This window comes from Sapajus apella, unplaced genomic scaffold, assembly GCF_009761245.1.
Source record: "Sapajus apella isolate SASKATOON/1434 unplaced genomic scaffold, GSC_monkey_1.0 scaffold88, whole genome shotgun sequence".
NCBI lineage: Eukaryota > Metazoa > Chordata > Mammalia > Primates > Cebidae > Sapajus > Sapajus apella.
The window spans coordinates 7,837,727-7,863,370 of record NW_022437028.1 but is presented as its reverse complement, the minus strand read 5'-3'; the positions used below and the strand labels follow the sequence as shown (position 1 = coordinate 7,863,370).

Sequence of the window (25,644 nt, the reverse complement as noted above, 5' to 3'; positions counted from 1 at the left end):
CTCTGCTCCCTCTTCACTGCCCACGCCCCTTCCAGGAGTCCTGCCTGTTGCCACGAACTCTAATGATGGTCCCATTCACCTCGTACCCCTTTTCCCGCCTTTTTCCCCCTCAAGCCTCCAAAGCTCGAGGACCTCATTGTCCTCCTCCCCCATCCTTCAACCAGCCCACAGGACAGCCGCGTTACCATGACGACCGGGCTCCTAGAAGCTGCAGTCAAGGACCTGGTTGCCATGGTTTCCGCTTCTCCGCCTCCAGCCCCGCCCGCGCGCCCAGCGGCGTCGGCGCCTGCGCAGAGCGTGGCGCGCCGGGACTCGGAGCCTGGGCGGGACGGGGCGGGGCTTCGGACGAGAGGGAGGGAAGCCAGAGAAAGGATAAGAAAGGGAGTGGGGCTGGCGCCTACGGTGGCCGAAGTGGGACGCGCCGAGCCGGAGGCTGCAGGATGGTAGGCTGTACGAAGAGGGAGGGGAGGGGGAAGCGAGGGGCGTGGGCTGCACCTGTGGGGGTCCTCCGGGGCCGCCGTCGGGGTGAGCCGCCCTCTCTTCCCTCTGGTCCTCAGAGGCCTCCCTTGCCTCGGCGGGTGGGCGAGCCAGGCTCGGGAGGAAGAGGGGGAGGTGGCCTTCGGGAGAGGGGCGGGGAGGGGCGCATTTGCTGGGCGAGCGGGGTCTGACGCGGGGGCGGCAGGACCGTCCCGAGCCGGGAGGGGTGCTCGGGTCTCGGCCCCCGGGGGTCCCTCGATCCCTGCCGCAGGGAAGCCGCCCAAAGCAGAGGAGCGCGGGGGTCTCTTTGCGGAGGGAGGGAGCGAGGGTCACCGGTCACCGAGACCCCCTTCCTGGGCGGTCCAGGCGGGAGCAGTGGCACCAGTGGGGAGCGGGGTGCGGGCGGGGAGTTTCCGGGTCGGAGGAGGGAGCGCCCTGCCTGGGTTCGTGGCCGTGCTCTCCTAGAGGCTGGGCCCAGGTGGGGAAGCGAAGTGGGCTCGAGGTTTTGCCCCCACAGACCCAGGCTTTGGGATCCGGGGCTTTCTGCCCCCCATCCCACTCTCTTTCCGGAACCCAGGCCTTCCTTCTTCCTGCTCGCTCCCCACCCCCCTATCTGAGCCGCACGAGGCTCCCTGGCACCCCTCTTTTCCCCTCCACTAAAAAATATCAGTTCCCCTGAATTCTGATTTTTCACCTACTAAGCTAGTTCAGTGCCACACACCCAGGGATTCCAGCTCTGGACATGTCCCTGGATAGGAGAGCTGCTGGGGGAAGGAGAAGACTCCAGGATGTGGCCCAGACCCCCTGGAACTGAGAACCTGGGGTGCACTGGGCAGCGAGGGGTTCTGTCTTCCATCCACTTGACCCAGCTTGCTGTCTGTTCTGCAGACATTCTTTAGGGGAACCCCTTGGGTGGAGGGGGCCCTAACTGAGGGAGATTGATCACCTGGTATCTGAGGAGGAGTGGGCGCTTAGCAGGAGGCACCCTAAAAGGAAGAAGAGTTAAGAGAGATTGTAAGAGACCAAATGCCTGGGTGCCTGCAGAGAGGAAGGTGGGATTTGGGCATCTCCATACCCTGTGTGGTGTTACAGATACATAAGGCAGAAGGATACCCCTGGGCATAGGGCTGGCACTGGAGGGCCCTCTGTTTGGACATCATTAAGATCTTATGGCTAGGATGGGGTGGAGAATTGAGGTAGCTTCTCCAGGGACAAAATACCAGATTTCAGCATGGTGGTGGGTAGAGGGAGGGTGGAAGAGAACAGGCATTTCTTTGGCATCAGCTACTGGCTTCTTGTCACTGTGCTAGGCATTTTACTTTGGGAAGCAGAACCAGAAAGCAAGAGATTAGGGAATCATCGCGATAATAATAATACCTAAAAGCCAGGCGCAGTGGCTCACGCCTGTAATCCCAGCACTTTGGGAGGCCAAGGTGAGCAGATCACCTGAAGCCAGGAGTTCCAGACCAGGGCCTGGCCAACATGATGAAAACCCACTTCTACTAAAAATAGAAAAATTAGCCAGGTGTGGTGGCACGTGCCTGTAATTCTAGCACTCAGGAGGCTGAGGCATGAGAATCGCTGGAACCCAGGAGGCGGAGGTTGCAGTGAACAGTGATCACACCACTGCACTCCAGCCTGGGCAACAGAGAGAGACTCTGTCTCAAACATAATAATAATACCTAACATATTAGACTACCTGCCAGTGCTAGGGACTTGCATCTATCAACTCATTTAGTCTCTCCTAACAACTGTGCAAGGCAGGTATGATGTCCATTTTACAGATAAGGAAACTGAGGCCCAGAGAGAGAGGAGTCATTGGCCTAAGGCGCCGCATAACCAGTAGAGAGAGCCAGGATGTGAACCCAAATGACAGTCAGAAGTTCTGACGTCCCCCTGCTGATGGAAACACCCAGGGATGAGTGCAAGGGGCTGGATGTTGGGACAAGGTAGAGAAGAAGGAGCTGGGATGAGTTTGGGGAATGTGTGCTTACACTCTGTGCTGCCCTTCCATCCCTCCCACCCCCCACCGCAGATGCGGTTTATGCTGCTATTCAGCCGGCAGGGAAAACTGCGGCTGCAAAAATGGTACCTGGCCACTTCGGACAAAGAACGGAAGAAGATGGTGCGAGAGCTCATGCAGGTTGTCCTGGCTCGCAAGCCCAAGATGTGCAGCTTCCTGGAGTGGAGGGACCTCAAAGTTGTCTATAAGAGGTGACTCCCCACCTACTTTCAGACCTGCCTAGATTCGAGTTGGGCAGTGGGTTCCAATGGCTGAGAAATGGTTGTCCCTTAGGTCACGGAGACCTGGGAAGCTGAGGACATCTGGAGGACAGTGATGAATGCCAGTTTCCTTTGGTTTTTTTTCCCCCAAACTCTTTTTAAAGAAGTTCTCGTTTACCACTTGGCTTTGCTCACATGCAACCCCTGCCTCACACACGTGTCCCTTTAGGCCCTATCTTGCCCCACTGCGCATGTCTCTTACAGTCAAAGGTCCTGCCCTACTTTTTCTAACACACACCCCCACCCTTTCTGGTTCCTTCTCGGATCAGGTACATTGCTTGGCCCAGGTTTTTGCTGAGTCAAACTTAGGAGGTCAGAGGGCAGGAAGGGAAAAGCATGTGTTCTTTGACTGTTTTTAAGATAGCGCTAAGAGGCAAGTGAGTTACTATTTACATGCCCTAGGGCCACCCCACCTGTGAGCAGCCGGGGCACAGACCACCCCCAGGCTGGTGGGAGGTTTGAGCCCAGAATGCTTGGGTCCTGAAGCAGCCTTGTGGCAATGTCTCATGCGTTCCTCTTCACAGATATGCCAGCCTCTACTTCTGCTGTGCCATCGAGGGCCAAGACAATGAGCTCATCACGCTGGAGCTGATCCACCGATACGTGGAGCTCTTAGACAAATACTTTGGCAGTGTGAGTCCCCTCTGCCCCCGGGATCCTTTCCCAGCACTCCCCTTTCTAGCAAACTTTGAGGCCCCTCCAGTCTCTGCGCTGGAAACCTCAGGGGAGAGGTGAAGTTGGAGCAGTAAGAACAGTAATTAATTTCCCTTTTTAAGCTCTAAGCCTATTAACCAGGTTCTGTAATGGTGAGCGGGGAGGCCGGGGCAGGATCAGGCACCTAATCTCCGCTTACAGCTTAGCTCAGACTTTTCACACAGAGACCAAATTCAGATTTTTTTGTTTATTTTAAATTTTTATTTTTTTAGAGACCCAGCCTCACCCTGTCACCTGGAGGAATGCCTGCCGTAGCTGGAGTGTGGTGGCGCAATCATGGCTCACTGCAGCCTTAACCTCTGGCCTCAAGCCACCGCCCTGCCTCAGTCCCCCGATGTGCTGGGACCGCAGGTGCACCCTGCCACACCCAGCTAATTTTTGTATTTTTTTTTCTTTAGAGATGGGGTCTCACTGTGTTGCCCAGCCTGGTCTCTAACTCTAGGGCTCAAACGATCCTCCCACCTCAGCCTCCAAAAGTCTGGGAATACAGGCATGAGCCACTGTACCCGGCCTCATAGTCAGATTTTTATCACTGGTTCCTGACCTTGGATTTACATTGGAATCTTCTGGATAATTTTTTTTGAATAGCAATGTCCAGGTTCCACTCCTAGAGATTCTGAAATAACTTATCTGAGGGACAGCTCAGATCTTAAATGGGGCATAGTAATAACTCCCTAATTTGTGTCCTGCTTAACAATTTATAAAGTGCTTTCGGGTCCTCTTGTTTTCTTCTCATCCCATCCTCTCAGTAGGTGTTGGCATCTCCATCTTCGGGCCAGAAAACTGAGACTCAGATGTTTTAGGACATGTTTAGCTAGATGGTTGGTGGCAGAGCCCTGCTTAGAACTCAAGTCTCTCACCCTGTGGTCCAGAATTCCCTTCTTTCCTGCCCCAGCATGTCTAGGAAGAGGGGGCTAGCCCAGCCTTTGGTGGGAACAATGTCACAGATTTTAGGGGAAAGGCAAGGGGGGCCATAGACAAAAGTAGATAGGACAGCTGTCATGATCAGGAGGAAAGAGGAAGAGGGGAAAAAACTAATTCAAGGCAAGGTGCGGTGGTTCATGCCTGTGATCCCAGCACTTTGGGAAGCCGAGGCAGGCAGGTCACTTGAGGCCAGAAGTTTGAGACCAGCCTGGCCAACGTGGCAAGACCCCGTCCCTACAAAATATTTTTAAAATTGGCTGGGCATGATAGCACGTACCTGTAGTCCCAGCTACTCAGGAAGCTGAGGCAGGAGGATCACTTGAGCCCAGGAGTTTGAGGCTTCAATGAGCCATAATCATGCCACTGCACTCCCTAGCCTGGACGATGGAGCAAGAGACCCTGTCTCTAACAAAATAACAAAACAAAAAAAAGTGAAAAAGCCGAACCAACTACTAAAGCTTGGGTGTTGGGGGCAGAACCCAAGGTGGGAGGCGTGGTCTTGAAAAGGAAATGGCTGCAGTCGCATGTCTAGCTCAACTCAGCCTCCCTCCCACCCCGTCCTCCCAGGTGTGCGAGCTGGACATCATCTTCAACTTTGAGAAGGCCTACTTCATCCTGGATGAGTTTTTGATGGGGGGGGACGTCCAGGACACCTCCAAGAAGAGTGTGCTGAAAGCCATCGAGCAGGCCGACCTGCTGCAGGAGGTACGGGCCAGGGACAGTGAGGAGGAGGAGGAAGCGCACAGTGGCAGACGCCCTGCCCGCCCTGCCCACCATCGCCAAGGGGGCCCCCCTCCCTGTGACATCTGACCCCTAGCACACCTAGCTTTCCAGCTTACCCTCAAGCCCTGACCCCCTGGGGTGGGAGGTAGGGTGGCAGATAGCCCACCTGTGTACCCCTCACTCCAAGCCGTCCTTACCCCAAGCCCCAGATGTCTCGTGGCCGCTTAGTCTCCTTTGTTCAATTCTCTGAGCAATGCTTAATGCCAAAGGGTTAAGGGTTTGCTTTGGAGTTAAGGGTTGCTTGCAGAATTGGAGAAGAGGCACCTGGTAGATCTTTCTTTCCTTCCCTGATTTCTGCCCTGACCCCTCTTTTTTTTTTTTTTTTTTTTTTAAACACACACATACTCCAAAGCACTGCTTCTTAGGAGGAAGAGGCTATGGGGATTTGGGGGCTGGGGCAGAGGGCACCTGGATGTTGGTTCTCACTGCTCTCTGACACCCCCGCCCTCACCCTATTACTGCCTGCCCCCTCTCTGCTGTGCCATCACCGGGCCCTGGTGCAGGGAGATGAGTCACCGGAATCTGCAGTGATGATTGAGCCCGGCCTGAGCTGGCTCTGAGGAGGGGGAGAGATGGGGGGTAAGGGGGGGGGGCTCATCTCTGCAGTGAAAGAGAGGGCAGAACTGAACTTGCCACCTCACTGGTCGAGTTTCACCTTCACACATGCACACACACGCACACACATACCCTGGCACACACACACATGCCCTGGCACACACACCCACCATGTAACCAGTGTTCCGCTCAGACCCTAATGACGCATCTCCCTGCAGTCTGGTTCACCTTCCCTCAGGCACCTGGCACTCACCTCCCACTGCCTCCCCAACTCTGAAAAACAGGACCCAGCCAGCTGCACCCCCCCAGGCCCCCAGAAAGATCTCCCACCTCCCCATCCTGGCTTCACTCCCTTTACTCAAAGCTGCCAAGGGGGGGCCCCTGCTCACCAAGCTCCTGGCTTTGGGTTCTCTGGGTGGTGATGGACTCAACCTGGACCCCACCTGCCACTGTTGGCTGGTCCTGGGAGGCTGGTGGGGCCCCCCCCGAAGGGCTCGCTGGTCTGGCCTTGGGCTCACGTTGGCTTCTCTCCCCCTCCCCCGTGTCTGTGCCTCCCTCGTCTGACTCTTCCTCGTGACTGCTGTCTTGCCCACCCTGTCGGCCTTTCCTGGTGTCTCTGCGTCACCCTCTGTCTGTCTCTGCCTTAGGAGGATGAGTCGCCGAGGAGCGTGCTGGAGGAGATGGGTCTGGCATAGCCCCCGCCGGGCCGGGCCGGGGCGTGGAGATGGGGTCCTGGCAGTGGGGTGCCAACGGCCGCGTCTCCTCTGCCCAGGGCGCTGTTCTTGGTGGGACTCAGCTGCCCCTCCTCTGCTGCCTCACCTTCTTCTGGAGTGAGCTGTGGGCTCAGGCCCTTCAAACATTCCCTCCCTCCACCCCCTACCTCCACTTTCCCCTTTTCCCACTGAAGGTTTTAAGAGCTAGGAGGCAGGAAAATGTGACCCAGATGGGGGTGCTATTGGCTTTTATTTCCTGCCTTTGCAGAACCGATGTCACCCCAGACGTCCTCCCCTCCCTAATAACTGTAAATATATAAATAATCCGGGTTAAAGGGAAAAGGTTTTCAGGGCGCTTCTCTTCCTCTCTGCCCCGTAACCTACCTCCACCCTCCCAATGGCCAGCCAGGGCGGCTTCTCTGCCTGGGAGGGAAGCCTGCCCCCCCCCGCTTTCTCCTTGGCTGCAGCTGGCCTCTATCCTGTGTTAATACTATCCAGGAACAACATAGTTAATTTTTTTCTAACCTTGCCACTTTGAGGGAAGGAAGGGTTGGGGGAAGGGCAAGCTTTATGGGACCATGGTCCTGGCCCTGTCCCTCTTTCACTCCAGTTCTGGGTGAGGCAGGAGCTGGGAGGGGCGGGGAGGGGGAAGTGTCTGCCTTTATTTCCTTTCTTCTGAAATAAATGGAAAAGCATTTCTGGACTTTGCTGGCCTTGGGCTTTGTGAAGGAAGGCAGGGCTGCTGGCATCATCGGGAGGCCAAGGGATCCTGCCAGCCTTGGGAAGAAGCAAAGTAGAGAGCACTCAGTGAAATTAGAATTCCAGATACACGAGGAATCATTTTGGGGATAAATGTGTCCCATGCAATGTTTGGGACACACTTAACTCTAAAACTGCATGCATTGTGGATCTGGAATTTCAAATTTCCGTGTCCTGTATTTTATCTGACCACCTTACCTTAAACAGATTTTTATGCAGAATGCATCTCCAAACAGGCTGCCCCCAACTCCCTGAGCTGCCTTTACAGAAGGAGGAACAGCTCCTTAGGATGTGGGTTCATTGTGAGGGGATTTCATTTGCCCAGTTTAGTTTCATTTGAATCAGTTCACAGGTACCTGTGATTAGAAAAGTCTAAGATGAGAGGTCGAGGTGCAGGTCGCTCGAGCCCAGGAATTCCAGACCAGCTGAGCAACATGGCAAAACCCCATCTCTACCAAAAAAAAAAAAAAAAAGCAAAAATTAGCTGGGCATGGTGGCGTGCACCTGTAGTCCCAGCTACTCAGGAGGCTGAGGTGGGAGGATCACCTGAGCCCAGGAATTCGAGGTTGCAGTGAGCTGTGATCACGCCACTGCACTGCAGCCTGGGCGACAGAGTGAGACCCTGTCTCAGGAAAAAGAAAAAGGGTTAAGAAGTGGCTTTAGTCAGGGTGTCTCTGTGGCTGCCACCCCCTCCTCCCCGAATTTCTGGCAAAGTACCTAGGACCAGGGAATTTAGGGAGCAATGGAGGGAGGTGGGTGGGTGAACAGAGGAGACTTTGGCATTACCCACGCAACCCCAGGATCTTGGGAAAAAGGAGCCGGGTGGCACCCAGAGCTGTGGCACTGGAGCGGGTTGCCTTTTTCTTTTGAACCAGAGGTCACTGGACCCATCCTAGACAACTGGCTCTTTTATTGCATTCCGCTGGGCTTCTCTCTGTCAAGCCCTGGGGAAAGATGACTTTACCACCATCCCCCAAGCTGGAAGTGGAATTTCGGGTTTCTTAATGGGTGTGAGCCATATTCTCTAAAAACAGTTTCAGGACTTTCCCCACTCATCCCTCGCCTTGATTTGGGGACAGGAAGCAGGAGGAGATGGGGACTGTGGCTGGCGCTTCCCTCACCGCCCCTTGGGAAGGACCACACAGGCCCAAGGGGACGGGTGAATAACCGAGAACAAAGTCCTAATAAAATAGTCACTTTTATTTCTTAGCAAAACTATTTCCTCCGTGAGGGATATTTACAACAGAGAAAGGAAAGAAGGGGTCAATTCACAGCGACTTGGAGAGGTTGGAGGAGCTCGTGGGAAGGGCTGGAGACAGACACACTTCACACAATTAATTGGAACTGCTTTTTCCGGTTTCGGATGGGGACGTCCCCAGAGGGAGTTGATGGGGCCGGAGTCCCCCGCAGGGAGGGAACTGGCACAAACCAGCGGTCCTCCTGGGCTGGTCCCGGGTCACCCGTGGGTGAGCTCTGGGAGTTCGGGCTCTGGACCCGGGAAGGGGGTCTGGCAGGTCCCGGCGCAGCCTGGGAACGGGGGCGGGGCCGAGGGGCGGGGGCGGGGCGCATGCAAACACCGAGGGGGAGCTGGCGACACGGAGGGGGGCGGCGGCGCGCGCGGCGGGGGCGCGCGGGGGCGGGGCCGGGGCGGGTCACGGGCGCCGGAGCAGCACGTGCTCGATGTAATTCTCCAGCTCCTCCTGCTCCTGCAGCCGGCGCTCCTCCGCCTCCGCCTCCTCCTGAGCGCGCCGAGCCTGGGCCTCCCGGCCGGGATAGTGGCGCGAAGGCGGCAAGGCGTGGTGGTAGTGGCGGCGGCGCGAGGCCGAGGGCGGCTGCAGTGTCCGCGGCCGGATGTAGTTGGGGAAGGGGTGGTACGGCCCTGGCGGGTACACCTCGTCCTCCTCCCGATCCCAGGGCGGGAGCACCTCGTTCCAGTCCGGCAGTTCTTCCCGAGCGGGGGCGGGGGCGGGGGGCGGGGGCTGCGGGGAGCGGACGTGGGTGGGAGCGGGGGCGACCCGGGGGGGCGGCACGGGCTCGGGAGGGGCGTTCTTCTTCCGCTTCCGTTTCTCCTCCACCTCCTCGATGATGCTGACCACGTCGTCCGCTGGCAGGTGGAGTTTGGTGGACAGCTCAATAAGGCTGTCGATCGTCTGCGGGTCCATCTCCTCGTCGTCGTCCTCCTCCTCCCCGCCCTCCTCTGCCCCCTTGGCCTCCTTCTGCCGGTGGCCCGGCGTCTCTTCCTGTGAGCGCTTGTCCTCCGCTCCGGCTTCCCCGTCCTCCTCCTCCGCGAACAGTAGCGCGTTCTGCCGCGCCCTCTCCGCCTCCTCCGCCTCTGCCTCCGCCTCCGCCGCCTCCTCATCCTCTTCCCCCACCCTCTCCTCCCCGCCGCGTCTCTCCTGCTCCGCCTCCTCCTCCTCCCGTGCGCTCTCTCGCTCCTCCGCCGCCTCCTGCAGCCCCCGACCCCCCAGGCCGCGCTGCCGGGCCCCGCCCTGCAGCAAATACTGGAGGAGCAGGTCCGAGGCGAGGTCGGCCAGCCGCTCTTCCTGCGCCGCGGCCTGCCGCGTGGCCTCCGCCTGCCGCCGCCCGGCCTCCACCTGCGCCAGCCCTTGCTGGAGAAGGCGCTCGCCAGCCTCGGAGCCACCCAGGAGTGCGCTCTCCGGCCGGCGCGCCTTGGGGAACGGGGCGGCCAGGCCTTGGTACGCCTTGGACAGGGGTGCCAATGCCTCGCCTAGGTGTGTTTTGGGGGAGGACACTCCTTCCCCGAACTTGTGGGTTTCGGGAAGGGGCCCGCTCTCGGGCATACGCGCCTGGAATTGCGAGGGGACCGGGGGTGGCAGGGGCGCGCGCTCCGGGACGCGCGCCTGGAACTCTCCCCAGGAAGCGCGCCACACGCGTTCTGGCCCCGGGCTCTCCAGATTCACTCGGGTCAGCGTGTGCGTGCGGGTTTCAGTCTCTGCTGCTGCCGTCTCCTGCTGGCGCTTGGCGCTACTTGGACTAAAATCTCGCAGTTCCTGGAGCAGGGACGCAAGCGCCTCGAGCTCCTGGGAGGGATCGCTCGCTTCGGGACCATTCTCCGGAGTCTGAGGGCGAGGCGGAGCAGCGGGCGCCGGGCTCTCCGGCGCCGGGAGGCTGTGGGTCTGGCTGCGCACGGTCTCGGTCAGCAGAGCTTCAGCTGCTTCTTCCGCCGGCTCCTGCTGGGAGCCGCTAGGTGCCGGGGGCGAGGCGGGGCGGTCGAGTGCCTGCAGCAGCACCGCGGCCAGCGCCCGGGGATCCACGCCCTGGAAAAGCTCTCCCTCGTCCTGCGGCTCGGAATTCCGAGCGGCTCGGACCTCTGGGGCGCTGCCATCCTTTGGCCCGGGCACTGCGTCCCCTGCCACCGGCTCTTTATGCTCAGAGCTGAGGGGAGGAGGCTGCGCCTCAGGGCGACCAGAGGGTGCTGCCCCTAACGCCTTGATTAGCAGAAGGCAGAAGAGGGCGGAAGCCGGCCATCTGAGGGCTTTCATGACCAAGAGGCTGCCAGAGACTGAAAAATAGAAGGGACCAAAAAAAAAAAGAGGATTTCTGTAAGAATTCCCCTTTCTAGATCTATGTTCCCTTCCCCCACCTTTCAGCAGGAAACCCAGGGTTTCCCTGATCCCCCTAACCTTACCCAGAAGAGGAACGTTTAGGAGCAAAGGAGGAAGATGTTGTGCCGATCTCTGGAGTCGTGTAAATGGGAAAAGAACGCCCGAAGCCCTCGCTTACCCAGGGCTTCCTCGCCCCCTTCCCTGAGCCATCTCACTGCCATCGCCCACGTACTAAGCAGCAATATGGGGGAAAAAAAATCTCTGCTCCCTCCCTCCCCGTAGGACTCCCCGGATGGTGCGTGGGCGACTTCAGCAGCAAGAGAAAAAGCTGCGACTCCCCCGTTTACCGGGGACCCTTACCAGGAGGCTCCCGCTGTGCTTGCAACACCCCCATCGAGAGGAGAGAGAACCCTCCCTCGCGCCCACGGTTTGAGGGACGGACAGCGGAGTATTTACCAGCTGGTGTCACGAAGCGGGAGGTGGAGAGGAGGGTCGGGGCGGGATGGGGACTGGGGAAGATCGGGACGCGTCTGCCTCGGCTCCGAGCGGTGGCCGGGGTATGAGCGACGGTCGAGGTCTGGCGTCCCCTGGGCTGGGCTCAGCTGGGTCGGCGCGGCTCCGGGCGGCTCGCTCGCTCCGGCTTCAGCACGCTGGACAGCGCCCGCGCCTCCACCGCTTTATAAAGGGGAGCGCGCGGGGTCACGTGGGCGCGCCCCGCCCCATTGACGTCAATGTTCATTCATGGGGAAGCGGGCGGGCGCCTGGAGGAGGGAGGACGCTCTACGATTGGAGGGTGCCTGCCTCTCCCGGCCTGCGCCTGCGCGCTGGGGCCTTCGGCTGGAGGGGTGTGCGCTAGCGGAGCTCCGGGAAATGAATGAATGAATGAATGAATGAAATGCTGAAGCGGGCGGGGCGGGGGGCTATGAATGAATGAAGGAGGGACGAGGAGAAAAGGATGAATGAATGAATGGGAGAATGAATGGAAGGGTGGATGCAGAGGCGCTGGAAGGCGGGAGGGTGGGTTGCAGAGCAACTTGGAGCTGCTGGATGGAGTCCGCCGTTGCCGAGTGGACTTGGAAAAGGGCAGCCCCAGCGTCTGACTGGGCACCAGTGGGAGATAAATACTGGGGAGGGGAAGGATAAAGATTCGACAGCCGAGGAGGGGGCCGGGCTCGCCACCCCGAGACCACATGCCCAAGGACGGCATGAAACTGAGCACGGGGGGACATATCTGCGCGCCTGCGGGCGCTGTCCACGGATCGGCGGTGCGGGGTGGCAGCCCACTGGCAGGGGCAGATGGGTGGATCTTGCGGTTTTGGTAATCCCATCGGAAAGGGTCGGAGTCGGAAGAGAAGGGGGAAGGAATGAGGATGTGTGTGCCTCTGGGTCGTGTCTGTTTCTCGACCCGTGCTGTGTCTGGAGAAAAAGGTGTCTGTCCTTCTGTCCCCGGACTGCCGCGTGTGTCAAGGCCCCCCGCTGTGCCCCCTTCGGCCCATCTCTTCCCATTCTCCCCCAGCCGCTTTCCCTCCAGCCACTTTCCTCCCCCAAGGACGTTTGGAGGGCGAGACCAGACCAGGTGGGGAGGGGGTTGCGCAGGTGGGGGGGTGACTCAACTCCAGCTCTCTCCACCGCTTAAAGGGAAGGTTTGAACGCGATGGGAGGGGGGCATGCAACGTCACAGATACCCCCTTTCTGCCACCAGACCCTTCGACCGTATCTCCTGCCAGAGAGGTTGGGGCTGGGGGCTTGGACAGCTAGAGGTTCCGGGGGTGGGGGGCGATGACGCACAGATTTGCGCAAAGAGAATCCATCAGCGAGCCGGGTCCGGTGAAGGGAGACCAGCCGTGGGCGGGGGTGGGGGAAGAGGACGGAAATGGGGAGGGGGCAGGGGAGAGGAGAGGGTGGCAAGGGGGGCAGCCACTGCAGGAATGAAGGGGAGGGAGGGAGGAAGGCTGGAGGGGGCTGCGGTGCTGGCAGAGAGCGGTGCGGGGGCGTGGACAGGGAAGGGGGGAACGACAATGACACACGCCAGACACACACGAACTGCGGACACAGAGATGCTCGTGGGCACACGCAGGGCACCCGCACCCTAAGACTCTGAAAACCGAGGTCAGGGCTGTCTGCCAGGGGCTCAGAGACTCTTTCAGAAACAGTCCTCACCCCCCTCCTCACCTCTTCCTAGAACTGACCCCCCTTCCAACCCCCCCCTCCCTACACACACACTCACGTGCTTTCTCTCTATAACCAGCAGTGGCTTCTCGCTTCCATCAGTGGCTCGACTTTCCCAGAAGAAAGCCCATCAGCTCTGCGGGGAAATAAATGGGGAGGAGTGGAGAGGGAGGAAAGAGAGAAGAGATGGGCGCAGGGGAGGAGGAAGGAAGGAAAGGATCTGGAACAGGTAGAAGGAGCAGGCTAAAGGAGAGAGAGAGAGGAGAAAAAAAAAAAAACACTGAGAACCAAGGTGACAGTGGAGATTCCAAAGAAAGGAGGGAAAGAGGGGTTAGGAGACCCTGAGGCAGTGCCTCCCATCCCCACACACAACTAGCCACAGCTTCCTCTCCTTCCTTTCCTCTCCCCCCATCACCCCTTCATCTTCCCAGCCTGGATACAGAGAGCAGTGGGATGAGGAAGGGGTCACGTTACCTTCCTGAGGAGGATGAATCAGAGAGAGATGGCTCAGACATCTGGAGAGGGGGAGGGGAAGCCATCCAAGAGAGAAGGGAGAGGGGAGGGAGGGAGCCAAGGGGGCTGACTGAGTGCTGATGGGGATTACAGACCAAGTTGCAAGATGAGAGACAGGCACCTAGAGAAACTATATTCGCCTGTGGGCTTGTGTGTGTGCACACACACCTGGGTGTGCATGTACATGGCCTGTGCACGTATGTTTACATGTGTGCAGAGATGAATTAGATACATGATGGGGGGGAAAGAAAGGGAATGGGGGAAGCAATTGTGTATTTAATCAGATCAACAGTGGATGGGTATGGTAGTGTTTCCAATTTAACTGTGTGATGTTCTCTTCCATTCTGTGTGGCTGTGTTTGTGTTTGCTTCCAGCTGTATGTGTATGCGCGCAAGCATGTGTGTGTTGGGGGGGGGTTCTTATCTCTTCTTCATGCCTGTATGCCCATGCAGTTTGGGGTCTTTGAACACACCAAGTTTTGGGCATCTGCTGGTGTCCAAAAACTGTGCCTGGCTTGGTGGTACACAATAATGTGTGTGTAAGCATATACATGCCCCCACTCCCCATCCCTCCCTTCCTCCACTTAAGCTCAGAAGCCCAGGAAGAGCTTCTCAGAAATCAGCATCCCCAGGGTTCCAGCATCCTGTGGTGAGGGAGCAGGGTGGAGGTGAATGCCTGGGGCACCAAAGGCTTGGAGATTCCACAATCTGGGTCTTGATTCCTTATGTCTGCATGGTCTCTGGACTCATTCTGTTTCTGCTTCTCTCCATCCTAGTTCCCTACCTGGGTCAGCTCGATCACACACTCCCCGCTCTACTGGGGGTGAGCTGTGCCCTTCATACCCTGCTGCCTTTAGGGGCTTCTGGACTGTGCACAGGTTCCTGGGATGGGGAAAGGAGAGAGACAGTGAGAAAAAGAAAGAGAACTGAAGAAAGTGGGAGAGACAGAGTGCTGGAAAAGGCAGAGCTGAGATGGGGACCTGGTTGGGGATGCCTGGTATTGGCTCTGACTTGTTTGTGTGAATCCATCATCTCTCTTTGTGTTTGTTCCTGAATCTCCCTCCAAGAGGGTAGCTGGAGAAGATAGGGTCCAGCATCGTAGGAATCTAAACTCAAGATTTGGAAAACCAGGGGATCGGGGAAGAGAACTGGGTCTTTTCCCTGAGAAGGTCTGGGAGAGAAAGAGAGAGCAGGGGCTTGTGGACCCCGAAGCTTACAGTTCCCCTCTTCTCCTCCCCCTCCCCCCAACCGGTGACTCACCTCTGCAGCCTTTAACTGCGTCAGCCATGGTGGGGGGGCAGGCAGGGAGGGGGCACTTTATGAGAGGGGAAGGGGTCTTCACTTTGAATTCACAGAAGATGTTAAAGGCCCCCTGAAAATTGCCCCATTTAGAACACACTCTTGCCCTATCCCCTCCCCATCCCAGGGCTGGGGAGTCCTGGGGAAGGGACTGAGGGGATGGCTAGGGGGCTACTGGAGAGTCTGGAATGATGAGTGATGGGAAGGGGGTGCTCACCCTGATTTTTAGTCCCGAGGTCCCACTCGCCCTCAGACCCCCACCCACTCCTGAGTGGGGGAGGGGAGACCCAGCAAGCGGGGGAGGGCAAAGCCGCAGAGATGAGTCACCAAGAAAGAGAGAGAGAAAGAGACAGAGAAGGGGAGAGACACGAAGAGAGAGCCACTGGAGAGACTAACACACACTCACACACTCAAATACATACACAGACACACACCATGAAGGTGGTATCCACCAAGAAAAAGAAAACCACTTCTGTAATCCTGAACCAGCCTCCTTCAACTTCCACCTGTCACACACACAACACACTGTCCTAAAGAATCACACAGAGATTGGGAGACACACCCACTTACACAAACACAATGTCACACCTCGCCTAGCAGTCACCCAGACCGAGGCTGGAGATGTGTCCGGGGCGATGGAGATGTTCACTAAGTGTTCTCATTCATTCCTTTTACCAGGTGGAGGGAAGGGTGCCAAAACCCTCAAGGAATGCGACTTCAGAAATCCAAGACGCGGTTGCAGGGACTCACAGGCTGCGCTGTGCACACTCGACAATACACACAAGTCGCCTGCTTCCGAGTCCACACGTACATAGTAACATATCAAGCATCGTTCTCATCAAAAAAGAAAACAACAAAAAAAGCCACTTGAGGTACCTGATTCTGAGGTACACCAGGCACGTTGTCTCGAATCCATCCCACCCAGACACCCCCTGATTCGTGCACACATGTCCAGAAACGCAGACACACAAAGACGCCCACGGACACACTCACACGGACGAAAACCACCTTGTGCTGCCTCGCCCGCGTCCGCGCACGTCCTGGCGCCCCCGCGTGTTACTTTGGGGGATCGCAGTCTCTGCCGCTCCAGAGCAGGCTGGATGGGGGGCGGTGCCCAGGCTCTCTCCACCTCCTCCCCACACCATAGGTTGCCCACCTAGAAATGGGGAAGGCGAGCCAGGCTGGCCACGGGCGACTCTGGAACTGGGAGTTAGATGCCTGGATCCTGGCTGATGGAAGCTGGTCTTTGATGCCAAGCGGGACTTGGGAGAAGAACCCACAGAATTTGGGGAGCAGCAGATCCCCAGATCCAGGGAAAAACAACGCCAGGGCGAGTCAGAGGGCGGTGCTGCTGCCCACCTCGGTCCTGAGCAGCGGTTTCTTTCCTCAATTGGCAAGGGTGGGGTAGGGGCACACGGCCAGCAGCCCACCCCAGAACCCCTCCCCACCTCTTCCCTCTCCCCACAAAGTCATTAGCCCCATTGCCACAGGGCTTAGAGATCCTCTCTGATACAGGCTGCTGGGGAAAGGGGAAGGTAATGTGTCTCATCCCTCCCCACTGAGAAGTGAAACAGACACAGAGGATGGCCAGAAGGTCCATTTTATTGTCATACAGTCGTGGTTGCTGTGACAAGGAGGGTGGCAGCATGGCCATGTCTGCCTGGCACAGGAGGCAGCCAAGCAGAGCATCACAGTAGCAAAACCACAGCTGGGGAAAGTGGTGAAGTGGCAGCTGGCCCCCATTCGACCTGCTGGTGTCCCCCTCTGCCCACATCTCAGATCCCATCCCCAGCAAACCCCAAACTCACTGCCAACATTCTCCTAGCACCTAGGCATTGCCCAACAAGAAGTTCAAGCGAGCATCATCAGACAGCGTGAAGTTCTAGGTCATGCTCTAGGCTTGGGACACCTGGGTTCTATTCGCTGGGAGGCTCCCAGCTACTTTGAGTGACTTAGAAGTCACTTTGATCTTTCCCAGACTTCTGTTTTCTTCCTCTGCCTTTGATGTGGGGATCCAACATTGGAGACAGCGCTGTGCAGATGCAGCTGTTACTACTTGCAATTAAATAGAAGACTCTCAAAGTTCTAAAAGCATAAATGATCTAGAGGAAGGGAGTGGTGTCCAGAAATACCAGGAGGTGGGGATTCCAGTTGAACTAGAAGGCAGCCTGGTTGGAACCAGGAGACAGCCCCTATGCCAGGCTGGGGGACCTGCCCTCCACTATACCAAACTCTCCAGCCAGAACCCCCGCCCACCCCTCCACCCCCGCCTGGGTGAGCTGGGGCACGGGGGAGCCTGCAAAATAGCAACGTTGTGCAAAGCCGGAGGAAACCCCAGTGAGAGAGACAGACTCAGAAAGTGCATCACCAAGGTGAACAAGAATCCAAACGGGGAGCATTCTAAATACATTTCATTTTACAGGGTTTCTCTCTCTGAATTGACACTGGGCTGGTGATGGAAAGGGGAACAGAGGGGCAGGAAAATGAGCACTGCGGTGCTAAGGGTCGTAGAGATCCAGACAGGATGAGGAAGGGGGGCTAGAGAGAAGTGTGGAGAGGGCACTGATCTCTGATACCAGAGTCTTGAGTGGGGGGAGGGAGTTAGGGGTCGGGAGGGAAGTGTAGTGCCAGTTTTGAGGGCTTTAAAAAGGGCAGGAGGAAGAAAAGAAACCCGGATTGAGCGGCTGCGCTCGGGGAGGAGGCTGGGTATCCCACACACTCTTGCGCGCTTCCACCCACGAGGGGGCAGAAGGGAGAAGCCAGGAAAGGCAGAGTTCACGCCGGGGCTGGGGTGATGGACAGGGAAGGACTCCGAAGCCTGTGCTGGGACCAGTTCTTTGGAATAGAAGAGAGTGGATAACAGCAGCGCAAGCCCGCCCCGCCCCCAAATCCGGCAGTTCAGGTCAGGGCATAGGCAACAGTGTTTGGGGGCGCTAGAGGCGAGATGGTAAGGGGAAAAGGGACAGAGTGGGGGGACCTGCGCCGGTAAGGGTGAGAGTCAGAGGGGACTTCCCAAGGGAGGCAGAGTAGGAAATGGCAGGGAAGAGGCTGGCTGGGGAAACTACGGAAGGGGGCGGGACCAAAGTGCTTCATTTTCCCCCACCCCGCCAGAGGAGAGCCTCAGATGTCGGCCTCCAGCAGGTACTGTTCAGTATAACCCTTCACCAGCTCCAGCCCCAGCCCGGCCTGGCAGAAGTCAGCCAGCTGTGACCACAGCTGGGGCTCCAGGAAGAGCTGGCACATGACGTTGAGGCCGGCGAGGCGCGGGGTCTGGCGCTGCAGGTGCCACACCAACTGGCTCTGCACCTGCGCGCCGTCGCTGCCGAAGGCGTCGATGTTGAGGTAGCGCCAAGTGCCGTCCCCGCCGTGCGGGATGGGGAAGGGACGCGTGCACAGCGTGAGCACGCGCGGGCGCGCGCGGCTGTCCACGCGCCACTCCAGGCCCTTAGCCGCCAGCAGGCGCAGGTTGCTCTCGCTGGGCCGGTAGGGCTGCCAGTCCTGGATGATGGTCCCGCCCGGAAGCACGTCGCGCTGCACGGAGGGCGACAACAGGAGGCGTGCCACGTCGCCGCCTGCCTCGGACACGGCCTCGGTGGGCAGCGGCGAGAAGGTGCCGGAGGTCCGCAGCTCCGCCAGCCGCGCGCCCAGCCGGGCCAGCAGCGCTGACGCGTTGAATCGGACCAAAAGGATGGCCTGCGGGGGGCACGAGTGAGCGCGAGGCGGGCGCGGGAGGGTTGGTAAGCCCGGCGCCTCTCGGCAGGAATCTTCACTCCACGTTCACGCCCACGGGCTCCAGAGGAGCGACCGTGACGGCTCTGGGCGGAGTGGGGGTATGGGAAAGCCTGGGTTTCAAGGGTACCAGAGAGGGACCAGGGGCACGGGCTCCCAATACCTGGATCCCCAAGGAGAGTTGGGATCAGTGTGGAATAACCAGGGAACCGAGGGTGCGGGTCCCCGGGTCTCCAGGGACGTGACAGCCAGGGAGGCCGATCAGTCAGTAGGATTAGGGAGGCGCAGAGGGAGGACAAAAGCTCAGAGGAGGATGCTTGGGTCCCTGAACAGAGGCAGGATCCTAGAGGAGGCAAGGTCCCCGAAGTTGGGATGTAAGGTTTCAGGCTGGGAGTCAGGAGTCTGACTTCCCCTGAGTCAAAGGGTCTGGTAAGGACTGGAAGTCTCAGGGCAAGGCTCATGGGCCGCACCACTCCGTAGAGCCTGGAGAGAAAGCAAACTCGGGCTCCGCTGGGCGTGGGGAAGGTCTCCCCGTGTGCCCCAGCAGAGAGGCCCAGCCATCCGAGCTCCCCGTCCTTCTCACCTGCTTGGTGATTAGGCGGTATTTCTTCAGCTCCCGGGGGCCCAGCTGGTCGTCCCGGGTGAGCCGTGCCACCTTGACCCCCGGGTGCTGTTGCTTGACCAGCTGCGAGCAGTAGCGCTGCAGCAGCCCAGCCACGCCCTTCCCGCGCTCCCAGGGCGCCACGCGCAGCCCCTCCACCAGCGCCGTCTCCCCGGCGTCGATCACGTTCACCGACTCCAGCGCGATCTGCGGACCGAGGCCGTTAGCTGGGGACCCTCCCCGCCGCTGCCCCTGCCAGGGCTGTCGGCTCACTGAGCTCTTCTCTTCCCACACGCTGAGCACTCCGTCGACATCACCCGGGCACCAGGCCAGGCCTGGGGCAGCACGGCACCTGGGCCTCAGATTCCAGAGCCGGCAGAACAGTCATTCGGGGGGTCTCGTCCACCTTTTTTTTTTTTTTTTTTTTTTAATTTAAGGCAGGGTCTCGTCATCCCAGGCTGGAGTGCTGTGGTGCGATCACAGCTCACTGCAGCCTCAAGCTCCTGGGCTCAAGCGATTCCCCCCGCCCCCAGACCCCCTACCAGCTAGGACCGCAGGCACGCACCCCCACTCCCGGCTTTTTATTTATTTTTATTTTTTAGAGACGGGTTCTCACAAGTTGCCTAGGCTGGTCTGAAACTCCGAGGCTCAAGTGATCCTCCTGCCTCGGCCTCCCAAAAAGCTAAGGTTACAGGCGTCAGCCGCCGCGCCCGGCCCCTTCCACCTCTCCAGATGCTCCAGCTCCGAGTGCAACAGGTCCCGGACCGTTCGCCAAGCCCCTTACTTGGCTCCTCCCCCGGGAGCTTGCCACGCCCACTTCATCTTAGCTCCTCCCCCAGCCCAACTCTAGGCTCTTTCTGCTCCTGGCTTCCAGGTCCTCTTCGGGCAAGGGTTCCCTGTGCTGGAGGGTCCTGGTCCCAGTCTAGCTGCTCCCACCCCTAGCCTACCCCCTCTATCCTGCTCCTCACTTCTTGCTCTCTTGCCCCCAGGAACTTCTCCAGTGGATCCTCAAACTTTGAAGCGCTCTCCTGTCCCTCTGCTTTCTCTGCTTTCGGAGTCCTCCACGTCCTGCACCCCACCCTCACTGACATAGCCCCTGGATCCACACTGCACGCCTTGCTTTTTGGTCCTAAAGCAGACTCTGCTTCCTCGGCATCCGGACGAAGGCTGGAAAGAAGCTCTCCCCCTCCTTGTCCTAAGATCCACGCACCCGCTGGTGGCTTCACCCCATGTCACCTCGGCCCTGCCCCCGGGCTCACCACGCCTCCGTTGCGCTTGGCCAGCACCACTGTGCGGTCGGGGTCCCGGAGCCAGCTGTGGTAGCGGCTGGGAAGGTAGTCCAGGCCGCCGTAGATGCCGCCCGAGATGGCCATCACTTCCTCAAACTCCCGTTCCGTGGCCACCACGAAGTCCAATGGCTCGGCCTCAGCCTCAGGCCCTGATCCCGACCTAGGCTCAGCCCCCGACAACTCGGCCTTGGCCTCGGGCCCTGACTTGGCACCCAGGGGCTCAGCCTCAGCCTCAGGTCCGGATCTGGACCTGAGCTTGGCCTCCACCTCCTGTGGCCGGGTTTCGGAGCTCGGCTCTGCATTTCCGGCAGCCTCCTTTTCCGGCTTGGGGACCTCTGAGGTGGCTGTACCACAGCTGGCTTCCAGCTTCATGACCCTGCAGAAAAAAGAAAATACAGCACCTGGATCAGAACCCTTTGTTTCCACATCTGGGCCCCTGCACACAAATTGCCCCAATGCCCCTTTCTATAGAAACCCCCCCCTTTTATTTATTTATTTTTGTGAGAGGGAGTTTCCTTTTGTTGCCCAAGCTGGAGTGCAGTGGCACAATCTCGGCTCACTGCAACCTCTGCCTCCCGGGTTCAAGTGATTCTCCTGCCTCAGCCTCCCGAGTTACTGGGACTACAGGCACATGCCACCATACCCAGCTAATTTTTGTATTTTTAGTAGAGACAGAATTTCACCATGTTGGCCAGGCTGGTCTTGAACTCCTGACTTCAGGTGATCCTCCCACCTCAGCCTCCCAAAATGCTGGGATTACAGGCGTGAGCCATCACATTGGCCCCTTTCTTCCTTTCTTCTTATTTTTAAATACAGATAGGAATCTCACTATGTTACCCAGACTGGTCTTGAAATCCTGGGTTCGAGCGATCCTCCTACCTAAGCCTCCCAAAGTGCTGGAACTACAAGTGTGAGTCACTGTACCTGCCCCACAAACACCCTTTCTTTTCTGCTGTCCACACAGACCCTGGGTGTGAAGCGTTCCCAGATCCCTTCCTCCTCCCACCAGCTTTCAGAAATTCCAGCTCTACCCACTCCACTCCTACCGGATGCTCCCTAACAGTCAGAAACTCAGAACCCTGTGAGCTCCCCAAACACAGCCCCAGATATCCTCCAGGCCCAGCCAGCAACCAGGGACCCAGTCAAAAGAAAGACGGCACTTGGGGGTAGTTAAAAAAATAAAAAAAATAAAAAAAAAAAAAAAAGGAAGGCTGGGGCAGGGAGGCTCATGCCTGTACTCCCAGCACTTTGGGAGGCCAAGGCAGGTGGATTGGCTGAGTCCTGGAGCTTAAGAACAGCCTGGACAACATAATGAGACCCTATCTCTACAAAAAATGAGCTGGGCATGGTGGTGCGGTGGGCCTGTAATTTCAGCTACTCTGGAGGCTGAGGTGGGAGGATCGTTGGAGTCAAAGAGGCAAAGGTTGCAGTGAGCCATGATCACACCACCGCCCACCAGCCTGGGTGACAGAGAGCGAGACTGTCTCAAAAAAATAAAAAAAAATAAAGGCACACTCCTTCAAGGATCCCATCACCTCTCTAAGAGCTCTACAAGGACAACATGAGAAACTTCCGCCATCACCCCTCTGTCCACAAGAGGGTTCCCAGAGAAGAGTGGGGGATTTACCCCCACTCCATGTCCTGCCACTGCCATCTACAGTCTCAGGGCAAAGGGAGGAGGGTGTAGACCCCAAATCTCCTCCATATTGCTGCCCTAGTTCCCTGTCCCTCCACCTCCACCTCTTGACACACACATTCAAATATAAGCAAGATACTCAGCTCCACTAGAAAATGTCAAGCCCTTGTTCTCTGGTGAAAGAACCAACAACAACAACAAAAAAGAAAATGTCAAGCCAGTCCGACGCAGTGGCTCACCCAAGGTGGGTAGTTCACCTGAGGTCAGGAGATCGAGACCAGCCTAGCCAGCTTCATGAAACCCCATCTCTGCCAGAAATACAAAAATTAGCTCGGCATGGTGGTGGACACCTGTAATCCCAGCTACTAGGGAGGCTGAGGCACAAGAATCACTTGAACCTGGGAGGTGGAGGTTGCAGCAAGCTGAGGTTGAGCCACTGCACTCCAGCTTGGGCAACAGAATGAGACTCTGTCTCAAGAGAAAACCCCCCCACCTTCCTTCCTTCCTTCCTTCCTTTCCTCTCTTTCTCTCCCTGTTTCCTTTTTCTTGCTGATTTTATGCAAAGGGCTAGCATTCTCATCTCTCTTTTTTCAGGTTTAATCCTTATTTTAATAAAGTTTTCAAGCAAAAAAAAAAAAGAAAAGAAAATGTTAAGCCATTTCTTCTAAGCCAATCAACCCCTCCTTTCCTTCCTTCTGCCTCTCTTCCCCATGGGGAGACTTGGGCTCTGTCCAATCGGGGACTAGGAACCGTTTTAAAAGGACTCTGTCAGAGCGTCACCAAAATAAAAGGAAAGCCCCCTATCCAAGTCCCAGTGACTTCTATTTCTAGGCCTGTCTCTTCCAGACCAGCCAAACCAACCAATCAAATCCCCCCTCTCTCTTTCAACCAATTATAATGCTCACCTCAGATAACCTACATTAAGCCTTATTAGCCAACATCCCAAGGGCACACAGACCAGCTACTCTGTGGGGGTGATATTGACTTGGCTGCACTTTTATTTATTTATTTTTTTGACAGAAGCCTGACCTAGGTTTGGGGAAAGTTGACCAGCAGTGGCACTGAGTAGTGGTTTGCCCTCCCAAGCCGTAAACAGAGCTTGCCTAAACGAGGTATGCTTGCAATACAAACCAAGCTTCGAAACAAGAGTTCCATCTCCCTCTTTCTTTTCTGATTCTTTCTCATCTGATTCCACCTGGAGATTGATTACCTGGGTATGGAGCCAGCATTATCAGAGGAGAGGAGGAAGCCAAGCTCAGAGGACTTAGAGCCCCTGATGGGTCCATTAGAGACCATCAATTTCAACCCCTTCTTTTCACAATCAAGGAGATTAAGAGCCTTGCGTGAGGTGAATCGGCTTGGGCAGAGCCAGGCTAAAAGTTAAGTTTCCTTGGCTTCCAGGCCAGGGGGAAGATCTCTTATTATTGCTGTTGTTGTTTGTTTATTTAATTTTTTTCTTTTGAGACAAGCTCTTGCTTTGTCGCTCAGGCTGGAGTGCAGTGGCACCATCATAGCTCACTGCAGCCTCAACCTCCTGGGCTCAAGCGATCCTCCCCCCTCAGCTTCCCATGTTGCTGGGACTACAGGCAGGTGCCACCACACCTGGCTAATTTTTAAAATGTTTAATTTTTTTGTAGAGATGGGGTCCCACTATGTTACCCAAGCTGGTCTTGAACTCCTGGGCTCAAGCGATCCTCCCACCTCCGGTTCCTAAAGTGCTGGGCTGTTACGTGTGAGTCACCATGCCCAGCCAAGATCTCTTTTTAGTGTATCTGGATCTCTGAACCCAGCCTGAAGAGCAAGGAGAGGCACTACTGGGTCCTTGAACAGGAGCTGAAGGGTCCAAGTGGGCTAAGCTTATGAAGCAGAGATGGGGTTGCTGGGAGCTCCCCCACTGTCTGGCCCACAGTGTAAGCAATCCCTCTGATACCACACAAACCTCCATTCCTGGGACCAGCCCAGTCCCAGACCTCTTGCATTACACTCTGGCGACAATGGGTCCCAAAGAAGAGCAAGTTAGCTCTTGACTACATCTGCAGCTCCAGGCAACATGGACCAGCTGTTCATGGGAAATTCAGTGGTGCCTCCAGCAATACCCTCACTGCCCACAAAGGTGATGAGGTGTGACAACTAGTAGACTGAAACCCACCTCACTCACTCAAGACATTCGGCTCCAGTTTCCTTCCCTTGCTTACAGGAAGGGAGGCCCTTTCCCGATGGTATTTCTACATCTCAGATAAGGTTGCTTGTGGTGAGGGGCAGGGGTAGGGGTGGATGTGGGGAGTTCCCAGCGTCATGGAAAAGGAAGAGCTTTCCAACTTTCAACCTAGGCACAACCTCTAGCCCTATTCCCTTTTTGGGGACATGAACAAAGGTTCCCAAGTTCTTAAACCTTGGAGGAGGTAATAAAACAGGTCAGGGATTCCAGGCCAAGCCAAAGCTGTGGGCTGGCCCTGTAACCTTGCTTCACATGCTGACTAGTTCCTACCCTCCAGTCCAGCACCCTTCAACCTGGCTCCTTGGTTGTCTAGGCAAAGACCGAGGCAGCTGGTGCCTCCAGGGCACTGTGGGAGCTGTAGTCCAGATATCTCCTGGACCAAGCTCCCTTCCTAAAGAGAAACAACATTTCTTGGCCAGGCAGGGTGGCTCATGCCTGTAATCCCAGCACTTTGGGAGGCAGAGGCAGGTGAATCACCTGACATTGGGAGTTCAAGACCAGCCTGACTAACGTGGTGAAACCTCTTCTCTACTAAAAACACACACATACACAATTAGCCGGGCGTGGTGGCAGGCACCTGTAATCCCAGCTACTTGGGAGTCTGAGGCAGGAGAATCGCTTGAATCCTGGAGGTGGAGACTGCAATGAGCAGAGATGGCACCATTGCACTCCAGTCTGGGCAATAAGAGAGAAACTCTGTCTCAAAATAAAATAAAATAAAATAAAAAGAGGGACAGCTTTCTCTCTCCATCCCTATCCCCACATCCTTGGGGACCTTCTTGAAATCTCATAAATATGAATGATTGCTTTGGGGAGGGGGGGATTGGAGTAACAGCTGGGCATGCTGGGAGCCCACCCGCTTGCACCCCACTCCCACCGCACCCCACACACCTGAAATATCGCTGCCCTTGAGGCCGACGGCTTCTTGACACTGGGGAGGGAGGAGAGGGAGGGAAGGGGGAGACCAGTCGCCGGAGAGGCGGAGACAAAGAAGGCAGCTGCACAAAGCGCCCGAAGATGAGAGCGAAAAGGACGGGAATGGAGGCAGCGAGCAGACAAAAGCAGACAGGAGATGCGGCCGCAGGGGATGGGCAGGGAGGCCGGAGGAGGCTCCGACACCGAATCACAGATATGACACCTCGTGATTCCGGGACCTGCAGATGCCAACAACAACAAAAAATTCTAGCACGCACCCCCTCCCCTGGGACACCATAAATAGAAAGGAGCGTGACACACCCCCTTCGCCCCGGGGTTTGTGGGGCGGGGAGCCGGGGAGGAGAAGGGGTCAAGGGGAAAAGAAAGTCAGAAAAAAGGCTGGAAGAGAACAATCCTGGAAACCGAGACAGGGGAGAGGCGATAAAGTGGGGACGGAAGGGAAGGCCTGGGGGGTGGGCAGAGGCAGGGCCGAGGAAGAGGG

General features: G+C 57.2%; 3 protein-coding genes across 10 annotated transcripts; 1 reads left to right on the top strand and 2 right to left on the bottom strand.

Annotated features, from left to right (window-relative positions):
- The first annotated feature begins 330 nt into the window (after positions 1–330).
- AP1S1 (adaptor related protein complex 1 subunit sigma 1) lies at positions 331–7,152 on the top strand. Its single transcript, XM_032255109.1, has 5 exons — positions 331–443; positions 2,513–2,691; positions 3,285–3,393; positions 4,966–5,103; positions 6,384–7,152. Exons 1-5 carry the CDS (start codon positions 441–443, stop codon positions 6,429–6,431), a joined length of 477 nt encoding a protein of 158 aa, XP_032111000.1. The 5' UTR covers positions 331–440; the 3' UTR covers positions 6,432–7,152.
- Positions 7,153–8,387: 1,235 nt separating this feature from the next.
- On the bottom strand, positions 8,388–15,806 carry VGF (VGF nerve growth factor inducible). Of its 8 annotated transcripts, XM_032255102.1 has the most exons (7): positions 15,343–15,806; positions 14,972–15,021; positions 14,467–14,561; positions 14,240–14,337; positions 13,002–13,079; positions 11,231–11,449; positions 8,388–10,731 (listed from the first exon to the last, which is right to left on the bottom strand). In XM_032255102.1, the coding sequence occupies exon 7, from the start codon at positions 10,709–10,711 to the stop codon at positions 8,861–8,863; it is 1,851 nt and encodes a 616-aa protein (XP_032110993.1). In that variant the 5' UTR covers positions 10,712–10,731; positions 11,231–11,449; positions 13,002–13,079; positions 14,240–14,337; positions 14,467–14,561; positions 14,972–15,021; positions 15,343–15,806; the 3' UTR covers positions 8,388–8,860. The 8 variants fall into 8 exon arrangements, with proteins under 8 accessions (XP_032110993.1, XP_032110992.1, XP_032110994.1 ...); XM_032255101.1 differs by lacking the exon at positions 14,972–15,021 and having other exon boundaries at positions 14,467–14,626; XM_032255103.1 differs by lacking the exon at positions 14,972–15,021.
- Positions 15,807–16,338: 532 nt separating this feature from the next.
- Positions 16,339–25,377, bottom strand: NAT16 (N-acetyltransferase 16 (putative)). Its single transcript, XM_032255099.1, has 4 exons — positions 25,119–25,377; positions 20,344–20,749; positions 19,067–19,291; positions 16,339–18,447 (listed from the first exon to the last, which is right to left on the bottom strand). The coding sequence occupies exons 2-4, from the start codon at positions 20,743–20,745 to the stop codon at positions 17,875–17,877; spliced, it is 1,200 nt and encodes a 399-aa protein (XP_032110990.1). The 5' UTR covers positions 20,746–20,749; positions 25,119–25,377; the 3' UTR covers positions 16,339–17,874.
- Between the last annotated feature and the right edge of the window lie 267 nt (positions 25,378–25,644).